A 19,306-nucleotide genomic window follows, 5' to 3' on the forward strand; every position below is an offset into this window, starting at 1 on the left:
AATCCTGGAGTTGTTGGTTTGGGCAAAAGATTCCTGAATTTCAGGGCGTTGGACTAGATGACCCTTGTGGTCCCTTCCAACTCTATGAATTCCAGAAGGTAGGTGTTATTGCCAAGAAGACTTGCTTCCTTATTGTCACTTACTGACATTCTACTAGTGGTGGAACAACAAGCAGGGTCCTCTTGGCATAATGATTTGCTTGGTCTGTACCAGGAGAGGCAGTCTATAAAATACCCTAGTCCCTAATCTGCAAATGGAATGCCCCCCACCTCAATGTCAGTAGTATCTCTGATGATTTTATTTTGTATCAGTAGGCAGAACAAACATAATCCACACTACTATGTGTTGTGTCTAGCTGCCTGCTCTTCCTAGAAGGCTGAAGATATGGGCCCATATCTCAAAGAAGTGATTTTTTGCTATAAGGTACACTGTGTCTTATGAGTTTCTGCTCTCCTCTAGGAGTTTCTGCTTTGCTCTCTTCCTTTTTTGTTGTTGCTGCATTTATTTATGATATAATACTTATGCAGCCTGAGCCTAGCCATTTTGGAGGGCTCAGGAGGAACATCTGGGGTGCAGGGCGGGGGAAGAGTGTGTTGCTGCTACCACCACCCTGCCAATCAGCTCCTTCCTTGTTTCTTCTATTCACATCCTCACACCTGCCAATAGCCCCAATTTTTCTGATACATCACTGATTGACAGAAGCCGCCCCGGCTCCTTATGTCAATCATCTTATTTGAATAACCCTACATTTCACTATTCTGAGAGAGGTTTGTTTTATACACCTCTGTCATGTCCTCCTGTCCTTACCTCTAATCTAAGTAGCCCATAACATTGTAACTTTTCCTCTTAGAGGAGCTGCTCCTCAATGTCTTCAAGTGGCCCAGACACCAGTGAATTAGGTCTACTTGCAAAGAACTGTTCTCCTAAGACACTTTTACGGGGACAAGTTTTTGGAGGTTCCCAGCCTCTGTCTCCAGGGCAGTGATTTTCAGCAGCATAAAACCATTGATTTACTACCTGACAGAACAATTCTCTTAGGTTTCCTTGCAGGCATGCTCTGAGCTGGGGTATCGGCAGTTGTTGGCCAGCTTTCCAAGCTTACCTCCCAGCAGCTGTCTGGTGGGTCTTTCTTCCTGAGCCTTAGCACATTTTTTTTTAAAAAAAAATGTTCTCCCACTTGGCTCAGTAGTGCTTCCAGCATGATGATAAATGCTGCAGAACTGTGAAGCTGTGGCCTGCTTGCACTTATCTAGCTTTCAGAAAGTAGCTGTTATGTCTCAGCCTCTGCAGAAACAGCAGCCCGAGTTCCTCACTTCCTCATGCGTTGTGATTTAGATTTTTGACTCTGCAGACTTTGGTCGCCTCTCCTTGATTCTGCTCGCCCTGCTAGGGAAAGCTTCCCCCCACTAGAAAGCTTTTTGATGTTGCCCTGATCTTGCTCAGATAGACTTTCATTGCCTGGCAAGATGCAGTGAAAATATCTATACAGTGGTACCTCAGGTTATAGATGCTTCAGGTTACAGACGCTTCAGGTTACAGACTCCGCTAACCCAGAAATAGTACTGTCAGGGCTGCCTCAAGTCTCAGCTCACAAAAGACCAACGCCTATCTCTTCTTATATACAAAAGTGTTTATTGCAGTTCATTGTTTGCTTCACATCCGAGGCGCGCAGCCCTACGTCTGCTAGGCTTAGACCGCTGAAGTCCCCTCTGAATCCGTCCTTCCCCTGCACCAGTTTAAGAGGCTTGCGCTGCTCCACCTCTTTCTCTCTTTCCTTTTCCGCAGGATCTTTCTGCCCGCTGGGGTTTCGCCCCTCCTGGATTCCTCCGACGCGGAATCAGACTGCTCTTGCCCCCTCCTGCGGGCTTTGGGACCTGGCCCCTCCTCCGGGCTCCCTGTACTTCCGCGCGCCTCTACATTTGAACTTGGCGCGCGCGCCCAACCTCTAACCTTCCTTTTAACAGCTACACTACTCCCTTCACTACTCCCCTCCCCTTCCGGGAGGGTGGCTTGCTCCGACCTCCCTCCTTTCTCTGCTGCCGGAGCCGCTTCCCCTGATACACTGAAACCTCCACCCCCTTCGCTGCACTCTGGCGGGGAGGCTGGTCCTGACGCCCAGCTGCCACTTTGGGATCCCCCGCTGGCCCCCTGCTCCTGACACGTCCCCCCTGGGGCTCCCCTGGCCTTGACCACCGGCGCCCCCTTCTGGGAATCCTCTGATTCGCTGGAAAGACTCATGGAATCTCTTGAGTCATTGTCATCCTCTTCCTCGCTGTCCTGGGATTCATCCCCATCGCTCTCCATCTCCTGCCTACCCTGTGCCTCTGTCCCTGAACCCCTGACAAGTACCTTGGGTTAAGAACTTTGCTTCAGGATGAGAACAGAAATCTGGCTCCGGCGGTGCGGCAGCAGCAGGAGGCCCCATTACCTAAAGTGGTGCTTCAGGTTAAGAACAGTTTCAGGTTAAGAACGGACCTCCGGAATGAATTAAGTTCTTAACCTGAGGTACCACTGTACACCGGGCTGGCCAGAGGCAACCCCCAGTTTGAAGCATTGCCCAGTCTGTCGGGTTTAAAGATTTAAAAACATTCAAAAGAAAGAGCAGGCACTTTGGAGTTGCCCATCAGCCGTTAGCATCTGATTAGCAGAATGAGTAGGCATGGAGGTCACCTGGTCAGTCTTCCTCATTATGGTGAGATGTATTATATTTCTATTTAAATTATGGTAATTATCTCTAAATTTGCATCTGTGCAGGACATATAAATATGTACACAAAAATATTATGCAAATCTGTGTCCTCATTTGGTGGCGATGCATAAATGACCATCCTAGTGTACACTGCATTTTTACACATCTTTTGACACTGCTGTGTTTTGTGAGAGTGAGCACATGTCCTGCAAAGCCTTTACCCATTTTTGGACATGTGAACTATCGCTTAGTATTTCCATTCCTCTCTTTCTTCCTCTGAAAGGTTAAGCAGGATTTCTGATGTGCTGGTGAAAACTAATTTGGCCAATTTCATGCTACAGTATTTGGTTAAGGTTTTCTTATTCATCTCTAGACTTACTTTAAATGTGTATAAGTGACCTTAACAAATATTTGCACAAAATATAAACATGCATCATTATTTCCGGCACCCCATTTCTCAGGAGAGGTGGCAGTGCCAAGCTGAACATATGGTTTAGGCAAATTTATTTTGCTTTGAAACATCCTATCTCTAGAAGGCTCGGCCAATTAAAATGGATACTTCAGCAGAAAGGGCAATAAATCATTCCTGAATCGGGAGAATGGACTGCTACAGGAGCAAAAAAAATCACAACTCCATTATCCCTCCTTCCCCAATTCTTCCCAGTTACAGGTTTGAGCTGATTAATCTGAAAGCTAGATGAGAAAGAACTCTCAGGGAAAGCTACCTTGGGCTGCCTATTATGGAATAGTTGAATATATATATGGCTACATTGTCATTTTTTGTTCTGTATTGAACAGAAGGCTTGTTCATCATGCATTGTGGATGGCTCTACTGTTGGGTACTATGAGCTTGTTGCTTCACATAACTGATTCTGTGTATCATGAAAGAGCAACTGATAGTTATTGAATTTGTTATAGTTGTGTTTTCATAGAGCCGTAGAATTGTAGAGTTGAGAGGGGGACCCCTGAGGCTCATCTGGTCTAACCCCCTGCAATGCAGGAATTACAACTAAAAAGTCCATGACCGATGGCCACCCAACCTCTGCTTAAAAACCTCCAATGAAGGAAACTCCAACACCTCCCTAGGGAGTTCGTTCCTCTGTCAAATAGGTCATGCTGTCAGCAAGTTCTCCCTGATGTTTAGTGGGAATCTCCTTTCTTGTCAAAAGGGACACGGGTGGCGCTGTGGGTTAAACCACAGAGCCTAGGACTTGCCGATCAGAAGGCCAGCGGTTCGAATCCCCGTGAAGGGGCGAGCTCCCGTTGCTCGATCCCAGCTCCTGCCAACCTAGCAGTTTGAAAGCACGTCAAAGTGCAAGTAGATAAATAGGTACCGCTCTGGTGGGAAGGTAAACGGCGTTTCCGTGCGCTGCTCTGGTTCGCCAGAAGTGGCTTAGTCCTGCTAGCCACATGACCCGGAAGCTGTATACTGGCTCCCTCCGCCAATAAAGCGAGATGAGCGCCGTGACCCCAGAATCGGTCATGACTGGACCTAATGGTCAGGGGTCCCTTTACCTTTACCTTTACCTTTCTTGTCACTTGAAGCCATTGGTTCAAGTCCTACCCTCCAGAGCAGGAGAAAATAAGTTTGCTCCATCTTCCATGTGACAGCCCTTCAGATATTTGAAGATGGATGCATGCAGTGCTTTGTTTTGGTGTACTCAAGAGTATGCAGTACCGGCACCCCCCCCCCCCCAGTATTAAAAGTGTGGCACTTACTGTAACAATTTCATGGTGAATACCAGTTCCTTTCCCCCTAAAATAAATAAAGCACTGGGAGTACACATGCACATTGAACGGCTAATGGCATCCATGTCCCCCAGAAGGTTGCAGCCGCAGAGATAAGAAAAGAAGAGTTGTTCCGTTGTCTGGAGAGATCATTTCCTGGTTCGTGTAGAGAAGCCGTTTTCAACAAAGCCCAGCAAGGGAAACATGCAACTGTATTGAGGCAGCACTGGGTGGAGGAGTTTTGTGCCTCTAACAAATTTGCACCCGGGGCAACCGCCCACGCTATGCCACTGACTCCAGCACCTGGTTCTCACAGAGGCCAACCAGTTTAATATGGAAAATGAATGCAACAATACTCTGCTCAGTTGGGATTCCCAACAGCTTGTGATTCCCATTGTGGCTCTTAGCCCTGTGTGCTTTGTTTTCTTTATTCTCGTTTGTGTATCTTAGTATGCAATATCTTCTCAACCTACTCTGTATTTCTCAGCGTACACATAAAATGAGCATTTATAAAACATCCCTGGCTATTACTACATGCAAGTAAATGCTGTTTCCTAAACAGCTAAATAACTTGCTGGTGTCGGAAGTGCTCATTTCTTGCTTTGCACTGTTGGTGGCCAGCGCTAGTTCACAGATATTACGTTTCTCAATTGTTTTGAATTAATACATTAATTCATTTTGAATGGGCTTTTAAGAAAGGAAGGATGAAGTTCGCTTTTGTATCCAGGGCTGTCAAGTCGCATTGAATAACTTAATGAGGGATTAAGGGTTGGCATTCAGTGTTAGCAAATGTAAAGTTTCGTCTCCAGACATGCTGCAGGCAGGTTAGATGAACAGTAGCCAGCATTACCCTTAAGGATATTCTTTTGTTGTATGGAAACATTTTGCAGTAAAGTGTTTGCAGCTGGAGATGTATAAAACCATTGTAAAAGTCCTTTAATCAAGCAGGGACTATCCACGTGCTTTCACTTCCTCTTTGGGCCCTTCTCCCGTAAAATGCCGTGGGATGTTTTATTTCAGTGATATGTTAAGCCCCTAGATTGGAAAGGCAATAATTAAAAGGCAATGATTTGTTGCCTGGAGTGTTTTTTTCTGGAAATAATGGGAATGTGGCTGTTTCCTCTAGATAAATGTTAAAAATAAACCGACACTTGCTTAGAATTACTAGATTATGTATTCTTTTAAAATTTTACTTTGCTGAATCTCAATAAACATTGAGCAAACCTCAGCAATGCAGCGTGCATAGTTAGAACAATACAATAGTTCTTACCAGAGTAGTTGCTTATATACACCAGAAAACAGCACCATGTTTTTTAGAATAAAAACCAACCTTGACCTGGCAAAAGGTCAGGATGAGAGCCTGGTACATGAACCAAACTTCCAGATCTTTTGGATTACAACTCCCACAAGCCACAGTCAACATGGCCAGTGATCAGAGATGATGGGAGCTGCAGTCTAACATTACTGGAGTGCACCACAAGTTTATTCTGTAACAAACTTAAATCTGTGCATTATCAGCTGGGCCCAAGCAAGGGGATGGGTGGGTACATTTGGCTTTAACCAGGCCCAGAGCTCCAGGGGAGGCCAGGCCTGGGCTACAAGCCCATTTCTGTGAGGGGGAAAACAAGTTAACTAGTAGATGGTGCATTGAAGATGTTTATACAAACTTATTTCCATGTATTCATACATGATATCCAGATCTTGTGAGATTTTCTGGAAACAGTGTTAGGGTAGAGCAAGTAATACAGTGGTACTTCGGGTTCCAGACGCTTCAGGTTAAAGACGCTTCAGGTTACAGACTCCTCTAACCCAGAAATAGTACTTTTGCTTCAGGATGAGAACAGAAATCGTGCGGCGGTGGCACGGCAGCAGCGGGAGGCCCCATTAGCTAAAGTGGTACCTCATGTTAAGAACAGTTTCAGGTTAAGAACAGACCTCCAGAATGAATTAAGTTCTTAACTCGAGGTACCACTGTATTCTGAAAGGCGAGCTGCTGGCCTAGGCTGTCCAGAGAATGAGAGAACCCCCACTGACGCGTAGAGAAAAATCATGATGAAACTGTCTTTGGAGTTGTGTGTTTTAACTCCAACATCATGATCCTTCTGTCCCCACCATCACTGTGTATAATATCTGTAGCAAAATATTCCTCTTTCACCTGACTTGACGTCTGCATTCAATTACTGAGTGAATGTGGAGTCAGAGAGAGGTGATTTGTTGTTTGAAACACAAAGGAAAGTATGTCATCCTTTGTGTCATGCCCTCTCAAGAACTACAACTCCTAGTGATCCATAGTTCCTGTAGGCATTTCCTATGCACAGGTTGGAGAAACCAACAGGGCATGGCAGCGGAAGGGAGAAATTAGCCACAGGAGGAGACAGTGCTGCTGAAAATATTTACTGGGCCCAGGAAGTAGGTGAGCACATGAGGTAGACCTCTGGTCTAAAAATTGTGCTGAGCCACAGACCATTGATCCAAGGGACAAAGAATGGTGCTGAAATGGCAATTGTCAGGGCTCTTGGGTATGATTTATATACATACATCTGATATTGCCCTGTGTTGCTAGAAAGAGAAGCTAGGGAGCCTGACACACATGAAGCTTTAATAAAGGGACCTGAAGAAACTAATTCATGCAGGTGACAATCATTTCGCGTGGCGGTTCTGTCCCCAGCCCCTGCATGATATCGGCAGAGTGCGCATAAGTGTGCCCCACCCTGTTCTTCCCTTTTCTGCCCCCATCCTTCCCTTTTCTGGACCCAAAAGGATCCATGTGTCGGTGATAGTGCGCCATTTGGACGCGCCTAAAATGCTTGCCGCCTGTACGAATTAATCTCCCAATTTTTCAGAACAGACAAGGCCCTTTGCTGGAAGAGAGTGAGGGAGGGACCTTTGTTTCAGTCTGTATCAATCCCAGCCATTCTCCGTGGGAAGGAGGGGCTGCATTACCAGCCTGTATCGAGCTCAATGAAATTAGGCTGGGCCGTTGGATATCACTGGTGTTAACTGTGCTCGCTTATGCTGCAAATATGAGGGAATTCTCACAGACCCTTTCACCCGGTGTAAGAGTTGTGCGGGAGCTGTTGGGCTGTGCAGACTGGTTCTCACCGCCGCCATCAATGTACCCATTGGCCACTCTTCCTGCTGTATTTTGGATAGGATGGTTGGGGGAAGGGACTGTACACATGTGGTCAGGAACCCCCCTCATGAAGGAACTTCTTGTACATGTAGGGCCATTCCCACAGTCACCCAGTTCCTGGTTGGCAGAACTTGGGCTATGTGCTGTGTACTCATTCTTTTAATGTGTCAAGGGGTTTGAGTGACTGCCCTGCTCCAAGGATTTAAATTAATGTCTTAAGACAAAAGGGATGATGAAAAGATAACAAGTGACAATGCCACCAATGTATATGGGTTGCTGCTTATTTTACATAGAAATGCTCCTTCCTGTAAAGGGGACCCCCCCCCCCCCATAACTGAGATTCCATATTTTAAACACAATCTTATTTTTCAGTGGCTGGGTTTTATGAGGCTCTATTTGTCATACAGGGCCTCACTCAGAAGAGGGATAGGCAACTTTCAGTCTTCCAGATGTAAATTTTATTAAATGTATATATCATGTCACATGCCTCAAAGGAGTCCTGAAGCAATTTATAGGACAATAAAGTACAAAAATACAATTTAAAAGCCATTAAAACAATATGCTCCTCCACTTCTCTTCCTATGGCTGTGCCCAAACCTGGGGCCATGGTTTGTTTCCTTCAAATAAACCATAAGTGATAACCAAAGTTTTAAATTATGGTCCAATTGCGGCACACTTTCAGCTGTAGTAATAGAAGGGGGCTATCGTTGCTTGAATTTTAAGTCTCTGTTGATTTTGTGTAGATCAGCTTTTGCCAGCTCTCTTATATGCTATTTTCTTTTGCAGAAAAAAGCCCACCGGTGAAGGGCTCGCTCTCTGGAAAAGTCATCCTCCCTTGCTTCTTTTCAACCTTGCCTACTTTGCCTAACTACCACAGTTCAAATGAACTTTTCCGGATTAAGTGGTCAAAGATCGAACAGGATAAAGGCGGAAAAGATCTAAGAGAAACCACTGTTTTGGTGGCCCAGAATGGGAACGTCAAGCTAGAGCGAGGCTACAAAGACAGGGTGTCTGTTCCGAGCAACTGGGAAGACATTGGTGATGCATCATTGACTATGGAGAAATTGCAGGCAAGCGATGCTGGGGTTTACCGCTGCGATGTCATCTATGGAATTGAAGATACCCAAAATGTTGTCTCATTAGCTGTGGATGGTAAGAGTACACTTTTGTATTTGTTCATCTGCTTTATCAGCTTCAAATTACAAAATAAATCATTATATATGAGTGAACTTTTCCTGTTTGCCGGCAATATACTGTTACATCTCAGTTATCTTCTTAGCCTCCCTTTCTACTCCTGCTGTTTCTAGTTTCCTGGGAGAGTCAGTCTGAGGAGACAATGGAGTGTGGTGGGTGTGGCCTTTCCTACTATTGTCATAAGTAGTCTGCCAGTAAGTCCTATTGCTACTGGCATTGGTTGTTCTCCATCTTTTGTCTCTGGGCTGGCAATGGTGGGAGACAGCTGTTGTTTCGTATTTGGCCAGAATTGACCACAAAGCCTCCAATTGCTGATCCTGCCTTGCTTTTGGCTGCTTCCAGACCATTTGCTTATTTGAGTGTCCATCCTGATTGGTTTGCATATCGATGATGCCAGTTACTTAATGGCCATTCATTCTGATTTGTTTCTGGGGAGGTTAGATGACGTTGCATCAAAGCAAGCGTTATCCCACATTTTCCAGTGTCCCCCCCCCCCCCCGTTGCTATCGATATTGGAAAAGTTCTGATCTTTGGGGAAAGCAGGTTTGTTGTAGAAGGTCTACTAACCGGTTATAATTGCACAAACTGAATATGCCAGTATGTGATTGAATCCTACTCAAAAATAGTGACAGTCTGGAAGTACTTTCTGCTTTCTTCCCAGATATGGAGTTTCCTTTTATTCACCTTTCTTTGAAAGAGAGATTGTTCCCCACCCTAAATTCAAAGCAACCTCTGTATTCATTGAATGCAGACCCTGCTCTTACTATGCTCAAGCTAATTTCTTTTATTTTCTTATCTATTATGATACTTCTTAATATTCCCAGTTTGGGCTCCATCACTTGTTTTCACTTTTATCAGACGTAATGCTGTAATCTCTCCGTAGTGGTTAAGAGATTGGGAACTGGACATGGGATGGCAGCCTCCTCCTTCACTTATCTGGCTTGAACCAGAGTTAAATATTGCTTCATCACTGTATTTAAATCACTAGTCCTTTTTACCAGGAAGTGATGCCCAAGGTGGAATCTACATATATGTTAAGAATGTTCTGAAAATGCTTTTTTTTAAAGTGTTTTTTAAAAATAAATGAATTTTCCATAAGGCTCACCATCACTATCTAGTGTCACATTGTATATTGTACTTAAAACACACTTAAAACTTATTTGCAGCTGTATAGCTGAGTCTCAAGTTTGAGGCTGTTGGTTAAGAGAGAAACTTAGTTATTATTAACTGTAGTTAACATCATTGCTTATGTAAACTTCAGTGTGACTAAAGCTGCCAGGCAACGATTTGAAGGAATGCCAAGAGATCAGGGAATGGGGGTCTCTTACTGCTCATCATACAGTTGTAGCGTTGAAAGGGACCCAAAGGACCATCTAGTTCAATTCCCTGCAATGCAAGAATCACAGATAATTGTTAAAGTATCATTTTTGACACCTACCACCACCTTCCTTATATTATGGTGCCAGATTCATACAGGAAAAATGAGTTTAAAGATGACTGCATGGTGCAAAATAAAACCAAAATTTCATCATTTTTATTGTCATAGGAATGTGACCAGATTTATAGTACTTAATCCAGCACGCAGAAACCCCAAAGATGAACATTTCTTTTGCCCTCATCACATGTATAATGTAATCTAGATGATAGTGCTACAAAGCAGACATTTAGAAGCACACAAGGTGATCCACATCATACATAGCTGGGGGCAAGGAAGAACTGAGTAGAGTAAAGCAGATGACTCAAACCAAGCTATATGCAATGCTGAAGGCTAAAAATAGTGAAGGATGTTTAGGGTCCTTTTTCTAGCAAAAATTCCCAGGTCTGTTCTTCCTACACTCTTATGTAGGTCTCTGACTACACAGCAAGGGAACAACAAATGAGCTCCTTGAGGAGGCAAGGAGCTCCATGTTCTGATTCTGTGCCTTTGCATAGCTACTCTTAACTTCCAACCCTGCCCAGTGGTGCTGTCCCCGCCTCTCTTCTTTGCATGCCCATCTTGCAACATCTCTAGCCACTATTCTTGATCCGTCCAACCTATAAACTTTACAGGGAAAATGAGGGGAAGGTTCCCATTTGCTTTTTGTGCAAGAATCAGGATTGTGTCACAAAAGATGGTCAAAGTTGGATTCAAGCTGGGAACTTCCCCCTTTGTTTTTCTTAAGCCTGTGGTGTTTGCGTGCAGAAATGAGATAATATGTCTTCCTCATGATAGTAATAATATGGGAAGCATTACTCACCACAAATGATCAACTAAGCTCCCTCGTTTCATCAGACTGGTTGATAAGTGATGGGACTTTTTATATACAACAAAATATGCTTGTCTGTTTCCTTTGCATTCCAAGGCTACACAGCATATCATCATATTTCTAATCTTTATTATTTGGCCTGGAGAGCTAGAAGCATATAGTCTACCCTCAACAGAGCGATTGGAGTTAACCAGAATTAATCAAGGTTACTGGGGTGAAAATAAAATTGAATAGATGGCATTTATGGAAAGTCATGATGGCAGTATTTAATGGGGAGAAGTATTTAGCTCAGTGACAGATGGCATGGTCTCAGGGGTGAGCATTGTAATTGAAAAGTGCATCAGTGCTGTGGACTAAAGATTCCTATAATATCCACAAAATAAAAATTGATAACCACTTCCTCAAATCAGTCAGGTATAACAATATATCATAATTTTATTTGTATGTTGCCTTTCCACAGAAAGGAGTGTGTTAAAAGTAAGAAGCCACCCTGAGCCTACATAGCTTTAACTTAGTTAGCATTCATAAAGAAAATTCCATATTGCGGGGGTTGGGCTAGATGACCCTTGGGGTCCCTTCAACTCTACAGTTCTATGATTCTATGTTATTTAGCAGCATACTGAACCTAGAGGCTCCGTATAGTTATCATTGCATTTAGCCATTTGTAGGCCCATCCTCCATGGATTTGTCTAATCCCCTCTTAAAACCACTTGAGATACTAGTTATACCATATCTTGTGGCAGTGAATTCCGTAAATTAACTGTATGTTGTGTCAGACATAACAACTGCTGACCAAGATTGAGCATTGTATCCACATGTTATCTTCCCCATCACCCCTCTCCCTCTCCCTCTCCCTTTGAGCATTGTATCCACATGTCATCTTCCCCCATCACCCCTCTCCCTTGTTTGCTTGTTAGGACTAAGGATAGCTGATCCTGGGTTCATGGCAGTTAGTAAGTAGAGATTAAACCACTGTTTCCTGATTTGATTATAATAGGAAACCGTGGTTTAACAAGCACTGGGGTCTTTTAAGTCTGATGCACGAGCAAAGTGATTGGGGAGATACTAAAGGGAAAGTGTACAGCCATAGTTTATTGGACAGAAACCATTATGCCTAAACAGACCCCGCTGCTTTTGTTCTAGGATTTCTACTAGGGAGTATACAACAATAAAGCAAATACTGCCTCTGTTCCTTGTTACCCTTTAGATATATTGAGGATCAAACTGTGTCTTTCTTCCCTGTCATCAGTTTAAAGGACAGCTTGGCTGACTGTTCCATTTTGTTTCCAGCTGTCTTTGTAAACCAGCATTACCCAGGCACAAGTTGCAGTGCTCAATATATCACTCATGTCAAGTAGAACACATAATCAAAAGAAACATCCCTTGGAAAACTCAAGAATTTCAGAACAACTTCAAAAGATTTTTCTAGGTCTAGACTCCCAGGATATGGCAGTGGCAGATGACATTTTTATATATAGCTTTCATTTTTATATATAGCTTTTATTTTCTCTTTCAAAACCTCATTAACTCAACATGTCAGTAGTAGATCAGCCTTCTTTGTGTCTCTCTGACTAATATAGGGGAAGGGCTGTTTTCATGGATATTAGCCTGTTCATTTGAATTTGATCCGGTAGCAAGTTGAAATAATTAACGTTAAACAGAGAAAATTCTCTCTCTCTCTCTCTCTCTCTCTCTCTCTCTCTCTCTCTCTCTGTGTGTGTGTGTGTGTCTTTCTGTCTGTCTTGGTGAGGAGAGAGGGTAATCTCATTTCCCATTTATATCAGTGAGGCATGCATGAGAGAACTCCCTGTGGGATTCTGACTCACTTCTTTGCTACAGGACCATTCGGACACAACCCACAAGGAATGCCTTTCATTTTGCTTTGGGAGAGCTGTGTGAAAACAGTGGGAGAACAGTGCACAAGGTGTTCAGTTTCCCACCTCTAGATGTTACATATTGGGGAAAAACCAAGTTTACACTTAACAAAGAACTACAACAAAATCCTTGCTCTATTATGAACGGACCACCAGCATGATGCTACAGCAGCAGACCCTTTGCACTTTACAACATTCCAGTCTGAGAGTCTCCAACTTTGGGCGAGGGCCTTGAGAATATCAATGGAAAGCAATAGTACCCATGAATAGCAATAGCACCCATGATTAGCCAAACAATGCTTTGGATGCTTTCATATTTTTGGACCATTCAGTATTGACTTTTCTTACTGTTATAGGACATAATTTGCCACTTGAGTGGTTTGTCAGTCCCTGTCACTTTAACAGCATCAGTGCCATCAGCTTCCTCTGCTGATTTCTGTTGATCAGGCACAGGGGCAGGTCAAGCCAGTGTTTTTATCTAGTCACAGAGCAGCCCTGTTTGCCACTGCCTCTCTGCTTCAAGGCGTTATCAGCTTTGTGAGTACAGTGGTACCTCAAGTTACAAATGCATCAGGTTACAAACGCTTCAGGTTATAAACTCTGCTAACCTGGAAGAGTTACCTCGAGTTGAGAACTTTGCCCTAGGATGAGAATGGAAATCGTGTGCCGGAGGCACAGTGGCAGCAAGAGGCCCCATTAGCGAAAGCACGCCTCTAGTTAAGAACAGTTTCAGGTTAAGAACAGACCTCCGGAATGAATTAAGTTTGTAACCAGAGGTATCACTGTATTGCTCACCAGAGTTTATTTTGGGTGTATTTAAATTGGTGGTGTGGAGCCTCAGCCGTGGAAGGGAAAACTTTGGGACAGGGGAAGACCCTGTGACCCTCCGGATGTTGCTGGATTGAAACACTCACTTCTGAGCAGATATGTCTAGGATTAGGTTACCAGACATCCCTGTTTCCTTGGGGACAGTCCCCGGATTTACAAATCAGTCCCCATACAAAATCCATTGAAGTTGAAAAGTGTCCCCAGATTCATTGAAAAAAATCTGGTAACCTTAGTCTAGGATGGCACTCTAAGCTCGCAATGTCCCCCCTCTGTAGGTAACAGCAGCTTCAGGGGTTGTTGTAAGTCAAGGGAATCATCATGGGGCATGGGCTTATCAGAGACATTGCAAAGCAATAAACAGGACTTGTGGTAAAGGCCCATGACGCAAATTTACATAAATGTATAGAGTAGATTTGGGCAAATTAAGATGGGAGGTGAATAGAATTACACTGGCACTTCACTAGGGCCGGGCGATATATCCATATAGCGTGCAAAACCGTCTTGAAGTCCATATTGTGATATTGGTTTCATAATTTTTGACCTGGCAATATATTGCAAATCATGATGTGTGTGTGCATACTCTGCAAAAATCATGATGCGGGAAAAACCATGAAGCCAGGCAGTGCCTCTACGTAGCTCCATCCTTATTTCAGACATCATGATATATCAGTATACTGCAATGTTTAGCTGGTGATATATCACAATGTGGAAAACCAGATATCGCCCAGCCCAGCCCAACACTGCACTCTGCAGCATGTTCACCTGCAACATAAGTGAAATAAAAACTAATAAAATAAAAGGAAGGAAGTGGTAGGAGATATGAAACCTGGCATAAAAGACTCTTTGTATCCTGCCCCCGCAGCAATACCCTTCTTCCAAATCAGGGTCCTGCTGCTGCTGCTTTTAAACTAGTAAACTGGTAAACTAAAAAGATTTCTTGAGTTTCCATCATGGATGTTTCACCTCACATGTAAGCTTGATCCTTATTTGGACATATGTTCTGAAAGTTCCTGTAATCATCTAGAGAACATGCTTAGGCTGTTCCAACAGAATGCTCCCAATTTTTAATTCCATCTTGCTCAGATATCAGAAAGCTTTACGCTGTCTTTCTGTTTAGATTTTAAAAGACACTATCTCAGCCCCTTGGAAGCATACCTGCCCTTGGGTAATAATCACTGGCAGAAAGAAGCTGGGAAAATGTTGCTTCATTTGTCTCATTTGTATCTCTGCAGCAGTGGAGCATAACAGACTGAAATTGGGTTGCATCAAGTTGGGAATGTGCCACATCACAAATCCAAATTAGCTGGCAAATTACATTTTAATGAAGATCAAGATGCAAGCTGACCAGATCAATAGCTTCACCTATTTGTGGCCAAAGTCTATCTGGAGCCATTTTCCAGTTCATTAACCTGGACACCAGTTGCTGTGGTCTGTTTTTCATAAGGGAAGAGAAATAAGCAATAGCATGCCTGATTGTCACTTCTTAACTTGAAGCAATGGATCAATTTCTTCTTTTACAGCTGTCTAGACTAGGGTGGCCATCTGTTATGGAACCCACTGAGTCTTGAACCTTTAACCTTCAGGAACAGAGTCAAGGTTTTTCACTGCATGCCAGTTCTGTCAATTAGCGTTGTTATGAACGTTTCAATATCAAATAATAGCAGAATGTTATTCATAGTAATATTATAATTGTTATTGCTGTTACTTAGATAGTTGTGTTGTGGGGGGTGGGGTGGGGTGGAGAAAGGGATTGTAAATTTGTTTAAATGGCATGTGGGAAATTCCAGGGTGGTAAACACCTAATGTAACTGGCTCTCTGCCATCTTCTCATAACATTAAGACCATGCCAAGCCATAAGCCTCTTCCAAGTACTGTTTGGCCAAATGTTAGCAACCCAACGGTATTCTGATGAATTATACATTTGGAATAACTCTTTGTGTTCTATGGAATCATTCCACATTTTCAGCGATGGAGAGAGCCTATCATAAAAATTCATGGAAACAGTAAGGGGTGTTTTACAGCAAAATGCCGTTTCCCCATTAAGCACGCCTAACTCCTGCTAATTTCAGGAAGATTTGGGTTGCAATCTTGCACCTAGTTAATCATGTTGAAATGTTTATTTGAGTTAGAACACTTTAGGTAATGCATACAGTGAGGGGCCACAAGGTTATTGAGAAGACATACACATAACAGAAGAAAGGACATTTTGCCACATTCTGAGGCTGCTTCAGGCTGTGGTATTTTAGAGTGGGCTTTGGTCACATACTATGAAATGCAGGTTGCACAGTTAGAGTAGATTTAGCAGTCTGATGCAGCAAACCTCCCCAAAACTGGACTTTTTGCAGTAAAGAAGGTGATAGGAAAATGCACTGGAAGGTGTGAGATAACAATTTTTATTTATTTATAGAAGTATTTATATGCCACCCTCTTGGGGTCCCTTCCAACTCTACAGCTTTATGATTCTATGAATATAAGACCATTTCCCCCAGTTTTGCTTTTTGTGTAGCTGGTTAAGTTGCTGAACTGGCATGACTCCTACCTCCTACAGATCAAAGTGGGCTTGAATTTTATGCATTCTTTCAAAAGTTACACTGGTGTATTAATGTTTTGTGCATTATTCTTGTGTTGGTCATAATAAAAATTAAATTCAATTCTGCGAACTGTCCAAACAGCCTTCAGTTAGAGGCAATTAAGAGTGTCTCTGAAAATTACAATGTACTTTTAGTGACGTAGCCTGTTGTGGAAGATACATTATTTCTCTTTAAAGAAACCCTTGTTTCTAACTTCTGTTGTCTGATAAGTTTTCTCATTTGTATGGAATTATTCATTACGGAAAATGTTGAGATAGCTGTTGCACAGCCATATAAAGCACAGCACTGTCTACAAATGCAAGTATCTTTATTCATTTCAGATTCAAACATATGCCCATCTTTCAACTGGGAGAAGAATATGTCCTCTAGCTGAGACTTGTCTTCACTGAATCTCAGCTTGATGGGGACTCCAGGGGTGGCTATGAGACCCCTATACCTCTAAAGTCCCATACATAATCTAAGAAGAGCCTGAAAGCTTTGAACCCAAGCACTGAGAGAATATGTGCAGCCCCATTGTCTATTCCTTTTGGGCTGCAGAGTGGAAGATAGAAAATTGACAGTCTATTTTATTTCAGGAAATTTCAGTAGGCTAAAATTCCAATTCAGTTTTATTTCCACATTGGCTGTAGGCCATAACCGAAATGCAGAAATACAGTACTTAACTAAAGTACTTAATGGAACCCATATCTTACAGATTAGTACAGTGAGCAAAAGATAGGTCAACCAAATTTAGTTTTCAGTTCCACATTCCTGGTGATGTAGAATAAAATCTGAAGTTTTAAAATCCTTCCTCCATGTTATTTCTAAGCTTACTGCTTAATGAGGCTAGTATAATTTCATCAGCAATATGATGATAATATTAATATTAATAATAATAATAGATGTTGATGACACGCAAGTGACCAGCATGGTTTTACTTTCTTTGCAGGTGTTGTGTTTCACTACCGAGCAGCTACTAGTAGGTACACCTTGAATTTCAAGCAGGCTCAGGAGGCTTGTGTGGAGAATGGTGCTGTTATAGCAAGCCCTGATCAGCTGAAAGCAGCCTATGAAGATGGCTTTGAGCAGTGTGATGCGGGCTGGTTGTCCGATCAGACCGTTAGGTGAGAGGACCAAGTTGCTTCTTGACTGCGCACCCTAAAACTTTTTTGTACATCTGCGGGGGCAAATGAAATGTGACCTTTACAAACTTCCACTTATTCTGTTGCAGGTATCCCATCAGGCAACCAAGAGTTGGATGCTATGGAGACATGATGGGGAAAGAAGGAGTCAGAACCTATGGATATCGTCTTCCTAATGAAACCTATGATGTCTATTGCTATGTGGGAGCCTTAAATGGTAAGCGGAATCTTTTTTTAATGCATGCTGGCTAAACTGTAAAGCAGGCTTCCCCATCCTGATGCCCTCCAAAAGGTTTGGAGTATAACTTGGTGTTATGTATTGAGTTGAATAGGATCCAAAATGCAGCAGTCTGATTGGTCCACAAGAGCCACCCAATCCAGCTCCAGGTGGAAGTGAATCCGCAACCTGATTGGCCTACAGGAGAATCCCGGAATTAGCCAATCACGTGCGGCCCATTGTGTAAATAATGTATATAAAGCAGACATTCTGGGGGAACTTCCATTCCTCCTCACCACTATGAGCTGAATAAAGAACATGAAATCCACTCTTGACTCCAAGTATATTTCACTTACATCAGCCCGTCAGCATAACCGATGGTCAGAGTTTTTGGGAGCTTTAGCCCAGAGCATCTGGAGGAATCAGGATGGGGAGAGCTTATTTAAAGCACATGCGGTTTTTCGGAAACCAAACATCATGGTAGTGAACCTTACATGGACCTAAGCTTTCAATGGCAGCTCAGTATTCATTTTATCCTCAAGAAGAAAAAGATTCCAGTGCCTTGAACCGGGTCCAGTAGTCTGTGGGCAGCCAGTGCAGATGTTTAAGAAGAATTGACCATCTGCCCCCCGCCCCCCCTCAGCAATTTAGTTGCTGCAATCTGTGCTAGCTGGAGCTTTTGAACCAGGCTCAAGGCCAGCTCCACATAGAGCATATTGCAGTAATCCAATCTCAAGGTTCCCATTTCATGGATTGATTATGGCTGTAGCTGGCATACCGGATGAAGCTGGCAAATGACACTGCTGGTCACAGAGGTCATTTGGGCCTCTTATGAAAAAGGTGTTTCTTCAGAGGGAGGGCAACCCTAACCAGAACAGACAAGCGACCTGCTTTCTGGACACAGGAACCACTTACACAGGAACCACTTACAGAGCTTCCTTCTTGCCAGGATTCAAGATGCATTCACTGGTCCTTGTACATTCATGGGCTAGTCCAGGGCTTGCACAGTATCTCCAGAGTCATATATTATGGAGAAATAGAGCTGCTTGTCTATCAACGTAGCAATGACACCATGCCCCAAAACTAATGACTGCTCCTAACAGCTTCACATGTAGGTGTTAAAAAGACTTCAGGGACAAATAGTGTCCTGTGGAACCTCACGGTGGAGGCATTTTAATTTTGGACTGATTTTTCAAGGTAGGGAAAACCTTGGTGAAGAAAGCCATTGGCACTTGTTATTATGCCACTGGCTTCTTAACATCATGTACCTGAGTCACCGTGATTGTTTACTAGTATCCGAATCAATAAGCGATTTCATTGCCATTGTTGGACTAATCAGTAAGTGAGAGCACATGCAGATAACTGAAGAATAAATGATTGAAGGACATTATTATACAGTGAAATGCCAGGGCCAAAGTGTTACACCAGATGGGATTATTAGCAAGGTGGAGAGCATGTGGAAATATGTTGTGAATTTACCATACTAATTAGATTCATCAGGGTGAGATACATGTAAGCACACGTGATTTTAGCTCCTTGCATCTCCTTTTATAGCCTGTTTCTATGCATGCTTACTTGCAGTTATGTTCTAGTGAATTCAGTAGTGTTTATTCCCAAGCAAAGGTGCATGGTGTTGTGACTTCGGGCTTTCAAAAATCACCTCCACACTCATAGATGTAGGAGCTG

General features: G+C 43.1%; 1 protein-coding gene across 2 annotated transcripts in view; it reads left to right on the forward strand.

Annotated features, from left to right (window-relative positions):
* VCAN (versican) overlaps positions 1 to 19,306 on the forward strand; it is a 129,826-nt gene that overhangs the window by 23,845 nt on the left and 86,675 nt on the right. For both annotated transcript variants that reach the window (XM_080972154.1, XM_080972155.1), the window contains exons 3-5: positions 8,336 to 8,701; positions 17,211 to 17,385; positions 17,493 to 17,620. In XM_080972154.1, coding sequence (XP_080828280.1) covers positions 8,336 to 8,701; positions 17,211 to 17,385; positions 17,493 to 17,620 — 669 coding nt within the window. The remainder of the gene's footprint in view (positions 1 to 8,335; positions 8,702 to 17,210; positions 17,386 to 17,492; positions 17,621 to 19,306) is intronic.

The sequence above is a fragment of the Podarcis pityusensis genome, assembly GCF_964106645.2.
Source record: "Podarcis pityusensis genome assembly, chromosome: 11".
Lineage (NCBI taxonomy): Eukaryota > Metazoa > Chordata > Lepidosauria > Squamata > Lacertidae > Podarcis > Podarcis pityusensis.